Source organism: Juglans regia, chromosome 2 (assembly GCF_001411555.2).
Source record: "Juglans regia cultivar Chandler chromosome 2, Walnut 2.0, whole genome shotgun sequence".
In the NCBI taxonomy this organism is placed as follows: Eukaryota; Viridiplantae; Streptophyta; class Magnoliopsida; order Fagales; family Juglandaceae; genus Juglans; species Juglans regia.
In genome coordinates this window covers 32,354,290-32,370,664 of record NC_049902.1, presented here as the reverse complement: position 1 = coordinate 32,370,664, position 16,375 = coordinate 32,354,290, and the positions used below count along the sequence as shown (strand labels likewise).

The 16,375-nt window shown below is 36.3% G+C and overlaps 2 protein-coding genes across 6 annotated transcripts in view; one reads left to right on the top strand and one right to left on the bottom strand.

The window, feature by feature from the left end:
- The first annotated feature begins 922 nt into the window (after nucleotides 1-922).
- LOC109011078 (SNARE-interacting protein KEULE) lies at nucleotides 923-13,911 on the top strand. Of its 2 annotated transcripts, none has more exons than XM_018992143.2 (21): nucleotides 923-1,245; nucleotides 3,063-3,121; nucleotides 3,378-3,459; nucleotides 5,098-5,176; nucleotides 5,515-5,565; nucleotides 5,655-5,751; nucleotides 5,879-5,911; nucleotides 6,182-6,307; nucleotides 6,391-6,579; nucleotides 6,672-6,755; nucleotides 6,846-6,944; nucleotides 7,033-7,109; nucleotides 9,278-9,374; nucleotides 10,311-10,436; nucleotides 10,547-10,642; nucleotides 10,759-10,878; nucleotides 10,953-11,030; nucleotides 12,001-12,191; nucleotides 13,145-13,235; nucleotides 13,319-13,408; nucleotides 13,501-13,911. In XM_018992143.2, the coding sequence occupies exons 1-21, from the start codon at nucleotides 1,173-1,175 to the stop codon at nucleotides 13,552-13,554; spliced, it is 1,992 nt and encodes a 663-aa protein (XP_018847688.1). In that variant the 5' UTR covers nucleotides 923-1,172; the 3' UTR covers nucleotides 13,555-13,911. The 2 variants fall into 2 exon arrangements, with proteins under 2 accessions (XP_018847688.1, XP_018847679.1); XM_018992134.2 differs by having other exon boundaries at nucleotides 931-1,245; nucleotides 7,033-7,115.
- A 78-nt stretch (nucleotides 13,912-13,989) lies between these two features.
- LOC109011090 (deoxyribodipyrimidine photo-lyase) overlaps nucleotides 13,990-16,375 on the bottom strand; it is a 7,970-nt gene continuing 5,584 nt past the window's right edge. The window contains exons 4-10 of one of the 4 annotated variants that reach the window (XM_035685499.1): nucleotides 16,284-16,340; nucleotides 15,956-16,113; nucleotides 15,836-15,872; nucleotides 15,637-15,695; nucleotides 14,867-14,948; nucleotides 14,706-14,777; nucleotides 13,990-14,502 (exon numbers count right to left, since the gene is read on the bottom strand). In XM_035685499.1, coding sequence (XP_035541392.1) covers nucleotides 14,413-14,502; nucleotides 14,706-14,777; nucleotides 14,867-14,948; nucleotides 15,637-15,695; nucleotides 15,836-15,872; nucleotides 15,956-16,113; nucleotides 16,284-16,340 — 555 coding nt within the window. In that variant the 3' untranslated portion in view covers nucleotides 13,990-14,412. The remainder of the gene's footprint in view (nucleotides 14,503-14,705; nucleotides 14,778-14,866; nucleotides 14,949-15,636; nucleotides 15,696-15,835; nucleotides 15,873-15,955; nucleotides 16,114-16,283; nucleotides 16,341-16,375) is intronic. The other 3 variants (XM_035685492.1, XM_035685494.1, XM_035685503.1) reach the window with 3 other exon arrangements.

Genomic DNA, 16,375 nt, shown 5'->3' with positions numbered 1-16,375 from the left:
TGTAGTATTATTTTAAGTAGAAGGAGGCGGGACGGATTGAGAATCCACCCTGCACCCCGCCCCCGCATGCCGGGGGCGAGGGACAGGAGTGGAAATCCCACCTCCCATCCCATGCGGGGCGGGGTGCCCCCGCCCTGTAGGGGCGTGTAGCACCCCTAAGCATATGATTATTAAATAATAAATAACTTTTTAATAATATAACTTATTACTTAAGTTATAAGTCCTAAAACTATAACTTATATTTTTCATTGCAATTCCAAACATATACTTAGTGAAATGCTTATATAACATAATTTGATTTGAAAATTAATTTGAAAATTTAAATTTTACAAGTTAAGTCTTACCATTTAAGTAAGAGTAATGTTAGATTCAAATATGAGTTGTGCAAACGCCGTACTTCTTTTGAAAAATTGTGGGATCTACAATTAAAAAATTATTTTTTTCATGTAAGTCTTATATTTATTTATTTTTTTACAAAATGGGTGCGCGACGTTTGCGCACTCCTTGACTGCAAATATCGAATTGAGAATAGAGTCCTTATAATATCAAGGTCTAGTTTGAATAGTGAGATGAGATGATATAATCTGTGAATAGTAGTGAAATGATTTGAATTAAAATGTTTATGGAGTTTTAGGAAATGAGAAAAAAAAATTGAATAAAAATATTATAAAGTTAAAATATAATTAAAATATAATTTTTTAATATAATTCTTATTTCTTGATTTAAAAAAATTAAATTATTTTTTATATTTTATTTAGAAGTTTAAAAAGGTTGTAATAATTAAATGATGAGATGAATAAATAAAAAGTTAAAAGTTAGAAATTAAAAAATATTTATATTTGTAATATTTAAATTAAAAAATATTTAAATATTTGAGATGAGATAAAACAACAATATTGCCATCCCAATCGGGCGTTATTCTAACTTTTTAAGATCTCGCGCTGCAGAAATCAGAAGCCGGAGCCGGAGCCGGAGCCAGTGTAGCTTCCCTTTTAATAATGTGCTAATTGAATTAAAAAAAGCCACGCTCGTTCTCTCTCTCGTCCGAGTTTCCCTTCTCTCTCTAGACCCTGACATCGGCCAGTTCACGATCTCTGTCCCTCCCCGATTTCGATTTCCGAGTGATTAATTGGAAGCAAAGGAGAAGAGAGAGATCAGAGGCTTCTGGGACTATGTCGATGTCCGATTCTGACTCATCTTCGCTTGGTGGCGAGTACAAGAATTTCAGACAAATCAGCCGTGACCGTGAGTATCGTCTCTCCCTCCACGAACTGTTTCTCTCTCTCTTTCATTCCGATTTAATAATTTTTTTCGCAGTGGTTGGTTTCGGTAAGGAATTCATTAGTAAAACTCTTAGTTGATTTCTTACATGTTTTTGTTAAATCTGGATGTGGGAGTAATAAATTCTGGTCGATTATTTGCATTACTCGTGGTTGGAAATGTAAGTTCTCAAGTACTACATATTTATGTGTTCCAATGGTTAATGCATTTTGTAATAAAACGAAAGTGTCAATATTTCCACGCTCACTTCCGTCTGAACCTTATAATGCTGCCTGTCTTAGCGGCCATACTGGTTTTTTAAGAACAATACTTAGGCTCGAGTAGTTACGGTTGAGCAAGCTAGAGAATTCAAGTGTTGGGTGGAAGGAAAGATTGAGTGTAGCCTGTATAGGTTAGGTTATTGGTGGTTCCATGAGTATGGTGGTGATGGTTGGGCGGTGGGACTTTGGAACTTAAACCTTGAATAGTGGTAACCCCGCAGAGAAGGTATGTATTCCTTTGTGAACTTTCTTTCAGCTAGAATGAATGTTTCGCCAATAAACTCTCAAGTGTTAAATTTGAAGTGCGGACTGATGTAATGAAATTGAAACAAAGGTGTAGCAGAGTAGCAGTAGCAGTGTGACTCCTCATAAAAGATGGATTCATCTGCAAACTTTCTCTCAGATAAAATGAAATTTCAGTTAACAAAACCCAAGTGTTGAATTCAAAGTTTGGACTGATGTGGATGGACTAGAAACAAGAATTGAGTATTGAGATGACAGAATGATGGAAGCATTAAATTCCAAGACACCCAAAGATGAAAATTAAAGGTTGAGACACCCAAAGATGAAAATCAAAGTGGTGTATATATGGGGACTGTAAACCATCTACTTCGCATGGTGCATTTTATCATACTTGAGTTTTAGGAACCATACCATCTACCAATGATATGGCTAAAAGAAGATGTTTGCTGGTATGAAGAAGATAATAATTGCATCTTCCATCCACTGATGATACCATCCTTTTGTGGGGCCAGAAGGATCAATGGAGTTTGAGCGCTCTGTAGCTTCTCATGATGGTGCTTACAAGTCGTATAAACTGATGGTCCTCTTGCTGAAATTTCTCTGCTCCAGTTTCAATCAATTGACTGTTCTCATGCACGAATATCTACTATTATTGTTTTTCCAATTTGATAACGTGTGTTTTTTCTCCTTCATTGTAACTTGGGAATAAAATTCTATTTTCTATAATATCCTACAAACTATTTTTTCTATTTTCTTTTTCTATTCAAGTATTTGATACATCTGCTTGCTGATGTAATGCCTTTTTGACTCTTTTAAGTTAATGGCAGTGAAAGTTGTTAGGGACTTTGATCAATGATTTTCCTGACATCCTCTTTGTCCTATGGTGGTTACCAAGAAAAAAGAAAATTAACCAAGTTTTTAATTCTTGGATTCACACGATGTATAACCTAGTAATGAAAGTCCACTCAACTGTGCTTTATGTAACAGTTTTTCTTTTGCAGAAACTTAAATCTCTTATTAAGTTTTCTTGGCAACTAAATGTAGATCAGAGAAAAAGATGTTCGTTTGGAGCATGCCTGTATGTTGTTGCAGTGATGATCCACAACATAGTCTATGTTTCTTTTAGAACTTAAGTTATTTTGTTATCATGAATTGGTTGACTATCTGACAGTCTCCCAAGTTCATTAGAGATTAGGCATGGCCAAATCGTGGACTGAATGCTCAGTAATTATTTAATACTGTTTGTTTGTTTTTAATTCAAATCCTATTTATGTGTAGGATTATTGCATGAAATGCTTCAGTCGGCCAAAACAGGGGATTCAAAATCAACTTGGAAGGTATATGTAGCTTTTAGTAGTTTTCTGGACATTTACACATGCATATTATTTTAGAGCATTTAATGTGCCTTTTTTATATCCATGTGCACTTTATAAGGATATATGAATTTGCTTTTTTACTCTTAACTTAATATTCTTGTTCATTATCTTTCTTGACTATGCACGTTGAACTTTTATTTGCTGATCTTATTATTTATTCCTCTGTTTCTAGTAATTCATTTCTAAATATGTCTGGCCTTGAACCTCTTTCCTCTAGGTACTTATCATGGACAAACTAACTGTCAAGGTAATGTCTTACTCGTGCAAGATGGCTGATATCACAGACGAAGGTGTTTCATGTAAGGATCATATGGAAATTTTCTGACAGGCTCTCCTCCCCCCCCCAGTGATGTTCATTTTTGTTTTCTGCCCAGTCCTTGCTATGTTTTCATCTCATAATTATCTGGCAAGCTACATTTAGTTGACTGTAGAATGTGATGCTGCATGCTACTTCATATCAATAGGTATCACATTGTCAATTTCTGTTAGATGGTTTTGAAGCCTCCGATGCAAAATCTTCCATTTTTTATTTGGAATTTCCAACTGAAATCAATTCAACCTAACCTAAATCCTAACTAGTTGGAGTCGCCTCCATGGATCCTTTACACTTTGAGTATGTATTAGCTGACAATACATAATTCAAGCCATTTCACAATGTCTGTGAACCTACTGCAACCCTCCTTTATCTTGTCTATGAAAAAAATATGACACCAAAGAGTGACAAAAGCAGAGTTTATTGGGGAATTTCCAATGGGGTGAATATGATTCCTTTGATTTTGATTTGTGGTTGTCTCCTCAAAGGGAGGGGCTGTGGTAATTACCTGTGGTATTATATCTTCAACATTCATGATTTTCTGGTACCTCTAGACAATCATGCATAGGTGTTGCTCTTGTATATGTCCCGTGTACTTGGGCTATGCATATTTCTTTCCTCAATAAAATGCTTTTTTACCTATAGAAAAAAATATGATTAATCTTATGATCTTGCTACCCTTCTTCTCGTGAATATTCTATATATTTATACAAGTTTTGTATAGAAAAATATGTTAAATAGATAGATTAGTGCATCTGTTGTTGTGTGGTATGGTTAGGATTTTAATCATTGTTCTATTTAAAAGATAACCCTAGAAATTTTCTTAATTTAAAAACTTGAATTTAGATTTTTTTTAACCTTTTTTTAATAACGAAGTAGTTTAATTTTGATTGCAAAGGCAATTATTTTTGTGCATTTTGAAGCTCTAAAGAACAGGAGTCAGTAATTTTTTTTTTGCCAAAATCTACTTCTAGCTGCCCACTTGAACCTGCCCAACAGCCCGCAAACAAATAAGAATAAGGAGGAATTCTTGTCTCTTAGTCATCTAAAAAGAAACAATTCACATCGTTTAGTACTTGGAGCTGTTCCAGTGGGCCCGATGTTTTTTGACCAACCTTGCAGTCCTATGGCCTGACCTGGCTGTTTGTCATCTCTTGGAAAGCTGATACACTAGGAAGATCCATTGACTACTCTCTGCTTTTGAAGAAGTTTTTAGGAATTAAGCTGGAAGGCTGTTACAGAATCTAGTTTTTTGTTGGAGATGTAAACCAGGCTGGAACATAAATAGGGTCTGGAAGATGGTGCCACTATATCTAATGTGGACACTATGGTAGGGGAGTTGTGTATTAAGCTTCCTTTAGACTGATCAAAGAACCCTTTTTGTAATGCTTTTCATTGGATCTATCTAGGTAGTAGCAGTCATTATTGAAGTTTTTTATGTTGCCTGTCATTTATTCTAATAAAGGTCTACACATCAAATAAATAAAATCAGCTGTTCGCTTTACATTTAAGATTTTTGTAAGTGATGAGACAATTGAAAAGTAATTGTTGAACATGTTTTATTTTTATCTTAGCAGTTGGTTTAGTTTCCCTGAAGTCATTAGGTTTTCAATTTTTCCTACAGTGGTTGAAGACATATACAGGCGAAGGCAGCCATTACCCTCCATGGATGCTATATACTTCATCCAACCATCCAAAGAGAAGTAATTGTTCTCCTTTGGTTAACTGTTTTTACTGTTTGTAGATACTCATAGTGCTAAAAAAGCCGAATTACATACATTTTGTTTTCTTGTCGGTCGAGGAACTCTTTGTTTCCATTTGTGTATTTTTTTATGGCCATATCTTTCTTTCTTTTTTTCTTTTTTAAAAAAGAATTGCGTCATATTAGTTAGTTCTGTTGTGAAAATCAATTTAGAGTTTGTCTTTATTTTCTTCCAGTTTTGATGGCGAGGTTTTGACTTTTTGATCTCATGCTGGTGACTTCATTGCCTTATTTTCTTTTGATCTCTCTAATCTCTCTCTCTCTCTCTCTATTATGCAGTGTTATAATGTTCTTGTCGGATATGTCTGGAAGAAAGCCTTTGTACAGGAAGTATGTGAAAGATCTTTATGTTTCCTTGTTTTGTCTGTACGAAGTTTTTATTTTGTTGCTGTTTTTTAATCTTCTTTGTATTGGTGAAGGGCATTTGTTTTCTTCAGTTCACCTATTTCAAGAGAACTGGTTAATCACATTAAGAAGGATACAACTGTTTTACCTCGTATAGTTGCATTGAAAGAGGTAAGAGTTATCTCAGTTTGGAAAATACTCCTTCCGCAGCTATTTACTCCCTTGTTTTTCCTCCATTGGTGTTTGGATTCTTAAGAAGTAGATAGTGACATATTCCTCCTTTGGGTGATAAATGCAGATGAATTTGGAGTACTTTGCTATAGATAGTCAGGTATCTGATGCTACTTCCAGTCAACTTGTTTAATACCATATTCATAATATAGATAGTGTGCATTTAGTGTGGACGATATGCTTTTATCTTCATATAGATGATTTTGAATTGAATATTGATGATTCTCCTATCTTTTCATCATAATTTTGGTGAGTTTTACAAACCATTGCTGCTGATGAATTGTGTTCCATTCCAAATTATACTGTTGTGTGCCAATTCATGATAAAGTCTTATTATTGTCACTTCTTGTTTGTTATATTCTTGGTATAGGGTTTTATCACCAATAATGAAAGGGCTTTAGAGGAACTTTTTGGAGATGACGAGGATTGTCGCAAAGGTGTAGCCTGCTTGAATGTGATGGCTAACCGCATTGCTACAGTTTTTGCTTCGTTAAGGGTATTTACATTTTTTTTACTTCTGAATTTGATTTGTATTATATTAAAAGTTTTCTGAAGCACGCTTATCTTTAATTATATCAGGAATTTCCTTACGTGCGTTATCGTGCTGCCAAGTCCCTTGATGCAACTACAATGACAACTTTCCGTGATCTAATTCCTACAAAGCTTGCTGCTGGTGTTTGGGACGGTATTATGAAATATAAATCACTTCCTAACTTCCCTAAGACAGAAACATGCGAGTTGCTCATCCTCGACAGATCTGTAGATCAGGTTTTTAGGTGCATGTGTTTGTTATGAATTATAATTTTCTTACTGTAAACATTGTTTATATTGTTTACAATATTCATCGTTTAAATTTCTAGATTGCTCCTATCATACATGAATGGACATATGATGCCATGTGTCACGATTTACTGAATTTGGAGGGAAATAAATATGTGCATGAGGTAAGTTGTCCATTTTAAATTTTATATAAATCCTTTCAATTACTTGCAGTGCCTTTTGGATACTGTACGTGAATTGATTGTATTGTTCAGGTTCCTAGCAAAACCAGTGGTCCACCTGAGAAAAAAGAGGTTCTTTTGGAGGATCATGATCCTGTCTGGCTTGAGCTTCGGCACGCACATATAGCAGATGTATTTCCCATGTTTATAATTCCTTTTTTCCATGTATAGATATATAAATTGAGTTATATTAATGAATTTGAATCAATGATCTTCTCAGGCCAGTGAACGGTTGCATGAAAAGATGACCAACTTCATTTCAAAGAATAAAGCTGCACAAATCCAACATGGTTCAAGGTTGATGTAAATTTTCTTGTTAAATATTTCTTCCACCAGGCATCCAAAAATTATGACACTTCCAAGGAGTCGAAGCTTTTTAAACCTTTACCCCTTTATGCTGTATTGATAGATAGCATCTCAGATTCTCAATGAAGGAGTGCCCTCATTGAAAATTATGAAGGGCCTTATAGGAAGATTATTGTACTTCTTCTTCACTCCACAACAGTCATGTCTTTGGAACCAAAACAGTCATTTTGGGATAGAGGGAGTAGTTTTGTTTTGCACTCCTTGTATCTTTATCCTTGATAGTGAATTTAACAAATGTGAGTGAAGATTACTTATTATGAGTGTTAATGAGGAAAAGGTGAGAATATTTTTTTTTTTATAATTAATAAGAAACTATATTCCCAAGAATAGGCAAAACCCAAGTACACAGGACGTATACAAAGAAAATACCTACATCTCTCTAAAAACAAAAGAAAAGCTAATACAAATTTAGAAAGTTAACATCATCCATTACAAGAGTTTTAGCCCACAAACACAAAGTACTAAAGAAAAAATCCCTAAGTTCTCCCATCGATCATTCTTTGTCTTCAAAGCATCTCCCATTCCTTTCAATCCATAGACACCACATCAAACAAGAAGGAATCATTATCAGCAACATTCTTTCTTCCCTTTAATCCATACCAACCTGCATATAGATCCACTACATCCTTAGGCATCACCCAAAGCAAACCTGTCCGATTAAAAACCTCATTCCGCAAAGACAAGGCCACTTGACAGTGAAGAAAGAGATGATTAACAGATTCTCCATTCTTCTTGCACATGACACACCAATCAGCTATGCACACATCTCTCCTCCTAAGATTATCAGTCGTCAAAACTTTGCCAAGAGGTACCCCACCCAACTGAAAAAAGCCGCCTTGGTAGGTACCTCCACTCTCCAAATATTTTTCCAAGAAAACTCAGCTCCTGTTACAAGTTAAAATTCTGTAAAAAGAAGAAATGGAGAGAACTTGAAATTTCCTGCATGAACCCACAACATACTATCCTCTCTTCTTGGCATCACCTTTGAACTATAAAGTCTCCCCAAAAAAGCAGTAACATCATTCACTTCCCAATCAATGGCATTTCTAACAAAGTCAACATTCCACTGAATATTATTATCAATACTATAAAAAGAATGTTCCACAGCTACATCTTGATCCCTAGCAATCCAAAAGAGATAGGGAAAATCCAACTTAAGTGTAGAATCCACACACCAAATGTCATGCCAAAATAGAATCCTCTTCCCATCTCCCACCTTCAATTTAATATGATTAGAGAATTCCCCCCAACCTTTCCGCAAACTCACCCCATATGCACCTCGTATTTCTTTTGAGGCCCCCCCCAACACGCACGTACGCACACACAAACTTCCATATTTAACATCAACAACGTTTTAAGGCATTTCTCTCCATATGATATCTCCAAAGCCATTTTCCTAGTAGTGCTTTATTAAACAACCTCAAATTTTTTATCCCCAAACCACCACAAGAAATCGGTTGACAAACCTTGTTCGAACTAACTAAATGAAATTTTCTTCTCCTTTACCACGCCACTAGAAATTCCGATACAAACTCTCAATTCTTCTTTCTACCCTTGCCGGCAATGGGAAAACAGAGAGAAAATAAGTTGGAAGATTTGAGAATATTTTTATTTGGTATTTATGTTGCTTAGGCTGAAATATGTGGGCTAGGATTTTTGTAAGGAATGATGATAATGTGTTTTAGTTTTTTTCCTGCTTCCAGAATGTAGTAGGTATTTCCTTTGTATACTTCATGTGTACGTGGGCTGTGCCTATTCTTGGTAATAAAATCTCTTATTAATTATCAAAAAAAGAATTAGTCATCGTTCCTTGTCTATATATTAGTCTAGCAACGACTAGACTCAGACATCCTGGGTTTGACAGTATTATTTGCTTTTATTGTTTTCCTGCCTCTGTCTTTTGACAATTAGGTCCTTGGACATTGTAAGACGGTAAACTATTTCGTTGTTGAACTTTTGTCTTGTTTCCATGTTAGTGCTCAAACAAAGATGGCCAGTATGATCTTTGTGTTTTGTAACTCCTATTCAATCTTTTGAGTATATGCAGTCTGTTATAATGACATCATGAATTTTCACCATAAAGCTCATGTTTTGTATAGGGATGGAGGTGAACTGTCTACACGGGAATTGCAAAAGATGGTTCAAGCATTACCACAGTATAGTGAACAAATTGACAAGCTCTCACTCCATGTAGAGGTTTGTGTCTTGTTTACATTAACAGTTTTGTAATATTAGGTAGTTTCACCTTCTGTGAAAAGTTTGGTCACAACAATGCAACATGATGAGGTGTTGCATCTCTTTTTATGCTTTTTTGAATTTGTTGGAAAAGGCCCTCTGAGTGTCTTATGCACAAGTTTAACGGCCTCTTGATGCCATCCCTAGTTATGATAGGTTCCGTTTTCTTTTGTATACTTCCTGTATACTTATGATAGGTTGGCTATCAATTCTTTTGCTTTCCTTGTCCTTGCCTTGAACCTTGTTCATTTTCTGGTCTTCCTGAGTAGTGCTTGAGCTTGAGTTAAAAATCATTCCTTTGCCCATTACCAAGTACGACCATTGCAGATGTCTTTCTGTCATTTTTCATTCCTATCATTTCACTTTAACTCACTAACATTGCATCCGTATGCTAACATTCATCAGATATTCTGTGATTATACCCTGACCACCCCAAAACAAAAATGAAAAAAAATAAAAAAACTTCTTTGCACCAGCCCAAAACAAAGCTGATCCCTAAATTATGCATCTTGTGACTAGAAAGAAACTTTTAATTTTATTTTTTTGTTCGCACACGATTTATTACTTTATCATGTCCTTGATCTCATTAATATATATAATAGTTACCTTTTTCTTTGTAAAATCTCTCCTCTCAGGATTTTTTTATGCACCTTTGTAACTTTAATAAATTCAAGGGCATTTCCTTGTGGTCAACAGTTCCCCATCATCCTACGGAAATTGTTCTTTGTTTGGGGTCCCTAACATAGAATAAGATTTTTGTCTTGCATGAAGAATGGAGTAACTTGTACATTTATGCACATTTTAAGTAAATGTATCTCCAATGATTTAAAGTTTTGTAGGTGTTTACTTTTGCATACAGGAGCCATGGTTTCACGTAGATTTGGTTTTATTATCTAGATTGCAGGAAAAATTAACAGGACTATCAGGGAATCTGGGCTTCGGGAGCTTGGGCAGATGGAGCAGGATCTGGTTTTTGGAGATGCCGGAATGAAGGATGTTATCAAATTCTTGACCACAAAAGAGGTTTGCAATTGTACAATAAATGGTTATAGCTTACAATTGTAATGAAAAAATGGATGTACCTTACTCCTTGTGTATATGTATTTTAAAATGAAGTACAACTTTTTTTGCAGGATACAACCCGTGAAAATAAGTTGCGGTTGTTAATGATTCTTGTAGCCATTTATCCTGAGAAGTTTGATGGTGAAAAGGGTCTAAACATAATGAAGGTTGGTAACTGAACTGCAATGTATTATTACTCTTTGCAGTCAGTGATTTTATTATCGGTTTTGTCGATGCTTTTAATGCATGCCATTTGTAAATTTATATTTGTAACTCGTTTCAGTTAGCAAAGTTACCACCTGAGGATATGAATGCTGTTTATAACTTGAGGTTACTGGGGGGGTCATCAGATACCAAAAAAAGCTCAACTGGAGCTTTCTCTTTGAAGTTTGATATTCACAAGGTAAATGCCTTATTTTAGTTGTGCATGTGGCTTGATTGGTGTTTAATGTCTAAAAGAAACTATGCCACTTTCAGAAGAAGCGTGCAGCTAGGAAAGAGCGTACTGGTGAAGAAGAAACGTGGCAGCTATCACGATTTTATCCAATGATTGAGGTACAGTAAAGACCGAGTCATTTCCTTTTTTATCATTTTGTGCACATACGTTATACAAATTATTGGAAATATGAACTTGAAGTACCTTTGTGATCTAGGTTTGGTTTTTGCAAGCTTTCCTATTTGCCTCCACATTTTACTTCTAGTGCACTTGAGCCTTTGACCTCCATCATGATCATTTACTGATAACTATATATATTGCTTGTAATTAGGTTGTAATCAGTGTTCTTAGCGTTCGTGTTTCTAATGTTTCAAGCCTTTTCTTGTTGGTTTTCCAATATGTATCTGTCCAAAGTTTAATTGCTGTTGAAGCTTCTCAACTTCAAATAAAAGCTAAAAAACATTTTTATGTTTATGAGTTCCTTTTGCCATGCCAATCTAGAACTTCTTTTATGTTTCTGTTTTTTTGGAGACAATGGAAAGCAAATTTACCTAGTTGCTTGAGGCCTACTTTAATGACCATGCCTCCATGGTGTTGGAGCCTTTTTTTTTTTATTACCATAAAAATGGAACCTCACCAGAGTAGAAACCTTCGGACACACCCTTAGGGAGTTAACCCTGGATACATAACCCCATCCACCGGAACTATGTTTCAGTGTTGGAGTTACTTAATAACAATGAATTTCTTATTGGCTCCCGTTGATGAAATGTGAAATCCTTAAGCTGACTCTCCTTGAGGGCATAAGGTTAACTCTCCTTTGTTAGTGATTAATACCAGATTTAACAATCATATTAGTTGACATTCATGTGTCTTATCCATATTTTGCTACTTGGGGATTATCTCAGCAGCCCCCCAATTGCTTATAGATGCATGCCCAACGATGAAGGGCCCTTGGGAGGAACCAATGGTGGGCCTAAGTGACTATCATCTTGTTGACACTTTCATTTTGTGATGGATTAATCATCCTGTAAATTTGTGGCTCTCATTAAAGCCACAAGGAACTTGACAGAAATTTTGGACATCTTTCAGGAACTTATTGAAAAACTTAGCAAAGGTGAACTCCCAAAAGATGATTATCCTTGTTTGAATGACCCAAGTCAAACTTTTCACGGGACGTCTCACACTGCAGCAGTAAATGAAGCTCCAGCTGCTCATTCACTTAGATCAAGGCGGACACCTACGTGGGCTCGGCCTCGGAACTCTGATGATGGGTATTCAAGGTGCTAATGTTATTCTTTCCTCACGTGGATCCGAGTAATCCATTCAACTCAAAAAATTTCTGCATTAACTGAGTACAATTTTTTGTTTTTATAATATCCAATTGGTTTTCTTCTGTTTGTTGCTTGTTTACCAAAAATTGATCCATTGAAAATTATTTAGTTAGAGAGAGATGTTTCATGATCCACAGAAAATTGCCCTTCAGAAAAAAATGGCTTACACCTGCTGAACATAAGGCATTTTCTAGATCAAGCGCGTGCCCCTTTCCCACCACCATACTTCCCTCACCCCACCTCACTCTGTGCTGTCACCATCCCTTCTCCTATCTGCTGTTCTGTGCTATCACTACCACCACCCAACCAGCCCTGTATAACTCGCTCACGCCACTAACCACCACCTTGCTCCCCCATCCACTCATTTCTTCCCCAACCATAACCTACTCTCTCCATCCTCCTTCACACGGCCACCACTGCCTCGCTCCTCCTCTCTCCTGCCCCCTACTTCTCAGCATCATTGCCTTCCTTCCCGTTTCATCCGCTGCACTACTTCTGCCACCACTTGCATGTAACCTAACTCCTAAACCTGCTCGCCTCCTTATCATGGTGCACTTCTCTGCAAACTGCTCGTTAGAAAATGGTCCGCTCAACCCAAGTACAAAATCCCCTCCCCCCCAATCTTCTACTCCACGTCCACAACCACCACTACCTACCACAACTTTTTGGTCCTTGTTAGTTTTAGCATAGAGATTTTTAAGTGACTAGAAAATTATTTGAGTTTCAAGAAAAAAAAAATAAAAATGAACCAATCATTTTTCCTAAATTAGATTTTTGTAAAAATCCTTTAAACTAAGAATATGTTTTGCATTGAAACAAACTATAGGAGAAGTTTGTTTCTCCTCCACTATTGTTTTATACTTTTTCGTAATTGTAATGTTAGTTTTCCTCCTGGTCTATAGTGATTCGATACTAAGACACGCATCTAGTGATTTTAAGAAGATGGGCCAGCGGATATTTGTATTTATTGTTGGTGGAGCTACTAGATCTGAGGTATGAAACCTGTTTCCATTCTACACAGTTATGATTGCTGCTTTTCTGGCTTATTGGTACTCATAAAACATACTCATCGTCAGCTTAGGGTTTGCCACAAGCTTACAACTAAATTGAAGAGGGAAGTTGTTCTAGGCTCATCAAGTCTTGATGATCCTCCACAATTTATTACGGTGATTTATTTCAATTCCAACTTTGGTTTAGCAGTTCTATCACTCCTTCCTCCTCTTATTAACCATGCCTTAAAAGTTGTATTTGATTGCAGAAATTGAAGATGTTGACAGCACATGAACTCTCCATCGATGATCTCCAGATATAATGCCAGTGGCTTAGGAGGAATGGAACGTGCTTCGCTTCAGTCTCGAATCCAATTTGTTTCAGTGACAATGCCGTCATTGAGATCCATTTTTTAACATACAATATAAAACTTTTGCCTTTCTCGTTGTCGCAGTGGTGCTGTATCTAGGATTTTTTTCAGATGAGAGCATTCTGCCTAGACTAGGTTCTTGCCTTCCGGCATTGTATTGTGATAAACGTGTTGGAGCCTTCCCACGTGTGTATAATGTTAGTTTTAAATCATGGTAAGAATTAATTGAGTCTTGTAAATGGAATTGATTAAGCCCGACAACAAAAATCTATAATCCTGTATAAATTTAAAACTGCTCTTTCGAGTTCAGTGGTTCTTTTACAGCATCAGGATTTGGTACTCTAGGCTACTTGCTGAAAAAGGTTTTCTAGAATTTTTCTCAAGAAATGCAGAACGGCCAATTCAGTTTGATGGAAGTTCTTGTGTTTCATATGGGGGAGGGGTGCATGTTACCTCTTACCTCCATGGTTACGTAAAGTTAAACATACAACTCAAGCTACAGACTAATTACGTTGCAAGTAAAAAAGAAGTCGGTAGCCATTCAAAATATAAAGGTTTGATGAATAGATCTCTGCAACACAATCTATCTATCATCTAAACTAGGTTTCTGGATCATCGGCCTTTCTTCCTTGGGGATACCAACTTAACTTCCTTCCACATATTTTGTCTTTCAAAATTACTCTTCATCTTCATTGTCGAACCCAATACTAACTACGGAGCTCCTTCACTTTCTGACTCTGCAAGCTTTCTGCTTTTCTCTTCTTAGTTTCACCCACCAGCCTTTTAGTATAAGCAATGTATCCATCCACATCAAATTTCCTTTTGCAACCTGCATAATTCATGTACCGTATTTTCCCAAAAACTGGACGTTCTTTCCAACCCTGAAATGCCAGCAACTAGCTAAGGATCATGTAAGATAAAGACTCATTGCCAATATTCAATCCAGTCATAATTTCTATTTAAGGTCCCTACCCGTTTATAGAAAGGTAGGGCTGCCTCAGATTTACATTTCATTCAGATTTCATTGGAAATAGGTGGCACTCATTTTCCTAAGAATAAGAGGTGTCTCTGTCATGGCTACAAAGAGAATGGTCAACCCATACCTGGTCATGAACGCCACATATTGACCACATGCAACCGACATATCCATTTGGATCCCTGCCATCTATTTCATACTGCACACGAAAGATATGAACAAAGAAAACTCGGTAAGACATTTGGTAAAAGCCTCCATTGAAGCACAACAAATCTGTAGTGAAAATACCTTGTCATTTAGATATATCGATATTTCAAGCGCTTCTTCGGGTGCTGTTGTCCACTCAAGAATCTTTTTTGCCCAATACATCCTGCAGTAGGTTTTTCAAACACATGTCAATAAAATATTGAAAATGAAGAAGTTATGAGAAGTAATAGATGTAAGATCCAAGAAAATCACAAGCTGTGTTCATGCAAGATAATGATTCAAGTTTTCAACCACCAAAATGAAGCAAATTCCACCCCTGTACATATTCATCAAGTGCAATAAATTGCATGACAAAACCATCACTGGAAAACGGCACAAGCAACCAGGGAATCAAAATTAAGAAGTATAAATTTTGATTGAGAAGGCTAAGGAAAAAACATGTAACCAACGACATACTATGACCTGTAACCACACTATTCCTCTGCCACAAGTGAGGGTGATTTAATAAAAATAATAGGGTACGGCCCTATTTTTTTTTTTTTTTAAAAAAACTAAGGAAAAAACAGTAATACACCCCCATAAACACACGAAGCATGATGGAAGTAAACAAAGCAAGTAAAAAGGTGACTCCCTACTTCAAAACATTATAACTCGTAACCTGAATGGATAGAATAATTGATTCATGAAAGAAGATTCCTAAGATTATGTGATGCATCAACACATTGAGAAGTATAAAGAATACAAATCAATTATGGACCACAAAGTGAAGACTTTCTTCCAATTAGCATAGGCCAATTTAGTTGCAAGTAACATGAATCTCCACAAAAGGGGTCCCAGAGGAAGTCACTTGCCGCATGAAACCATGCATCTTCCCATGGTAGACCATCTCCAACTGAGAAGCATTCCAAAGCTGAAATTCAAGCCATTAAGATTGTTATGTTACAACAGGCAACACATATAGATATAACTGAGACCAAAAACACTAAAAGAATTTGCGAACCGAAAGGAGACTCATTGATATTAATATAGGGGAAAAAAAACTCAGCTTACAGGATCAGCTGTTTGTGCCTTTTCCAATTGTTCCCTGCTGCAAATCCCATAATCATTTAGAAGTTTGAGAACTCTAGGAATGGAATCCGCATACAACAATTAAAGCATAGTTTGACTCACGTGTAGATATGTTCTCGCTTGTCAGAAGCATGGTCCATCAAGGTCTTACGTGCCCATTCCCATGCCCCTTTCAGTGAATCATAATGATGTTGGTAGAAACAGAAGTTATCAGCAAGTTCTCGGCGCACAATTAACTCCTCCAAGAATGTATCAACTGCCTTCAGAATAGCAGGTAGAAAATAGTTCAAGCTATCATTGATGCTATAAACCACTGAACAAAAAGCAATAAATAGACTCTTTTAAAACGCATGCTCATTTTTCTTAATCCCTATTCCATCAAAATATATAAAAGCTAAAACCCATGAAGCTGAGATTTGACACAACAAACCTGAGGACAACCTTTCCTGACCCTGCGAGCCTCTAAAGCACACCGCTGCGCAGATATTTGCCCAAAATGCAAGTATGGAGAGAGACAAGAAA

Excerpts from the sequence above, each read along its gene's own strand:
- LOC109011078 (XM_018992134.2), top strand. The coding sequence starts at position 1,173 with ATGTCGATGTCCGATTCTGACTCATCTTCGCTTGGTGGCGAGTACAAG. Across the intron at positions 5,177-5,514 it reads ATCCAACCATCCAAAGAGAA|TGTTATAATGTTCTTGTCGG; the intron begins GTAATTGTTCTC and ends TCTATTATGCAG. Across the intron at positions 6,945-7,032 it reads GGCACGCACATATAGCAGAT|GCCAGTGAACGGTTGCATGA; the intron begins GTATTTCCCATG and ends TGATCTTCTCAG.